This window comes from Penaeus monodon, chromosome 15, assembly GCF_015228065.2.
Source record: "Penaeus monodon isolate SGIC_2016 chromosome 15, NSTDA_Pmon_1, whole genome shotgun sequence".
NCBI lineage: Eukaryota > Metazoa > Arthropoda > Malacostraca > Decapoda > Penaeidae > Penaeus > Penaeus monodon.
The window spans coordinates 26,212,929-26,214,935 of record NC_051400.1 but is presented as its reverse complement, the minus strand read 5'-3'; the positions used below and the strand labels follow the sequence as shown (position 1 = coordinate 26,214,935).

At 41.1% G+C, this 2,007-nt stretch overlaps 1 protein-coding gene across 2 annotated transcripts in view; it reads left to right on the top strand.

Moving 5' to 3' along the window:
- LOC119581862 (cytochrome P450 9e2-like) overlaps positions 1 to 2,007 on the top strand; it is a 7,676-nt gene that overhangs the window by 3,687 nt on the left and 1,982 nt on the right. For both annotated transcript variants that reach the window (XM_037930006.1, XM_037930007.1), the window contains exon 6: positions 1,584 to 1,774. In XM_037930006.1, the coding sequence (XP_037785934.1) occupies positions 1,584 to 1,774 (191 nt within the window). The remainder of the gene's footprint in view (positions 1 to 1,583; positions 1,775 to 2,007) is intronic.

The following is a 2,007-nucleotide window of genomic DNA, read 5'->3' as shown; positions in this document are numbered from 1 at the left end:
GGTTCTTGAATAATCAATGATGGATTCAGTTTTAGGCAGGTTTAGGAGTTGTATATTATGGGCTACCAAGTGCAGGGCCTTGGTTTTTGTCCAGACCTGGCTATTGATCGGGAATAGCTTGCAGAACCATAAATATTCAGTGACAGAAAACTGATAAGCAGTAATTAATATTAAGTAAATTAACCTGTATTTTCATTGGGATAATTCCATTCGCAAGGCTTCTCTGCAACGAATGAACATAAAGTAATGTTAAACGGCTTGTAGTTGCTGCAATAGAAGCTTTAGGTGTTGGCTAGGAGATCTGATAGGTGGGCAGGAGGAAACAAGTTCTGACATGTTTGCACCTGTCACCGTTTTCCTGGCTTCCTTTTTCTTGTTTTGCTGTGTGATAGTACCAGTCTCTGGTTTTGCTCTGTGACTGGAATTGGTGAATTACCGGCGTGTTGACGGTTTTGTGTTTTAACTCGGAAACTGGACAAGTAGGTGACAGAGGGTCAAGGGTAACTGTAGCAAGTATAATCAAATGATACTGAGCTGAAGATGGGTGCTGTACATTTCTTGTGACTGAAGAAACAACAGCCTGTGTGCTACTTCCTTGAGGAAGATCCAACCATTTCTCTTTAGTTTTTATTCTTAGAGCTTAGCTTCAGCTACGGGAGTGCACTTGACATGGTGCATGAAGAGTTTTGGCTGAGAAAGGCTAGCTCAAATTGAACCTAATGGTCCAATACGGTTCTTGGATGTACCTTATAAGATGAGTTGTTAAATATCCTTTTTCGCCAAAAAGGACAGCCAGTCCAATGGTTAGACGGTTAGAATGATTAGACGATGAAGAGTTCTAATCCGAAATAGTGAACTCCAATTCTTGCAATTGGAAATGTCTTCACCATCTTGTATTACGAAAGACTAATCTGCATGGACATGATGCTCCAATAGTCTACTATTACTGTTCAGCACTGCATCAGTCAGTTCTTCCACACATTCTGGAACAGTCATCACCCAGCTATATCCAACGACGCCTGCTGTACTTCACAAATTTCACCTTGCAGTGTAGTTCCTGGAGCAGCAAGGGTACAAGAGTACATTCACCCTACTCACCCAACCTCGCCTTCTGCAGTTTCTTAGCTGTTCCCTATGATTGAGGCTAGGATCGCATCCAAGATTTGGGATGAGCAGTAAATAAAAAAATTAATTCCATACCAGCTTTTGCATACCATAATTACTTCATGAAGTGGTGAAAACCGATGAAACGATGGACAGACGTGGGAAGGGAGTATTGTAAAGGATTCCTCCCATAAAAAAACATGCATTCGCTGTCTTTACTTCCTAATCACCCCTCGTAAATGAATGACCGGAGCATCTGATCCAGTCACCAACAGAATGCTAGATTCAACAACGGCAAGACCATTGAGACTAATTCTTGCAGGGTTGTTTAGATGATACAATGCAGTTGCATCTGCATCCACTGAATAAATAAAACTGATATAAACCTGTTAGATGTGATGCAACGAACTACACAATGAAGAATACCAAGAATGTTTCAAGACCAGGCAATAGTTAATCTTTCATTTCTCTAATGGCAGCCTTCCAGGAACAGACCTTCTCATCCGCAAAGGACAAATGATATCAATCCCTGTATGGAGCCTCCACCACGATCAGAAGTACTGGCCAGAACCTGAGAAGTTCGACCCAACGCGTTTCTTCCCTGAGAATAAGGACAGGATTGTGAGTGGGACTTACCTTCCCTTTGGCCTCGGTCCCAGGAACTGCATAGGTAAGCGATCTATAAAGTCACTAGGCGAAGCTTCATGTGAAGTACTGTCAACCATCTCCCACTAAGTCTGTCGTTCAAAATATAGGTGTATCTGTTCATAACTTTCCGAAGGAAAAGAAGCAAGCAATAGTTAATGATTTTGATACACTTCAAGTTGCATCAAGGTCACTACAAAGTTTATACTGACATACAAAGTTTTTAAACAAGAAGTGATTTTTATTATTTCTTACATA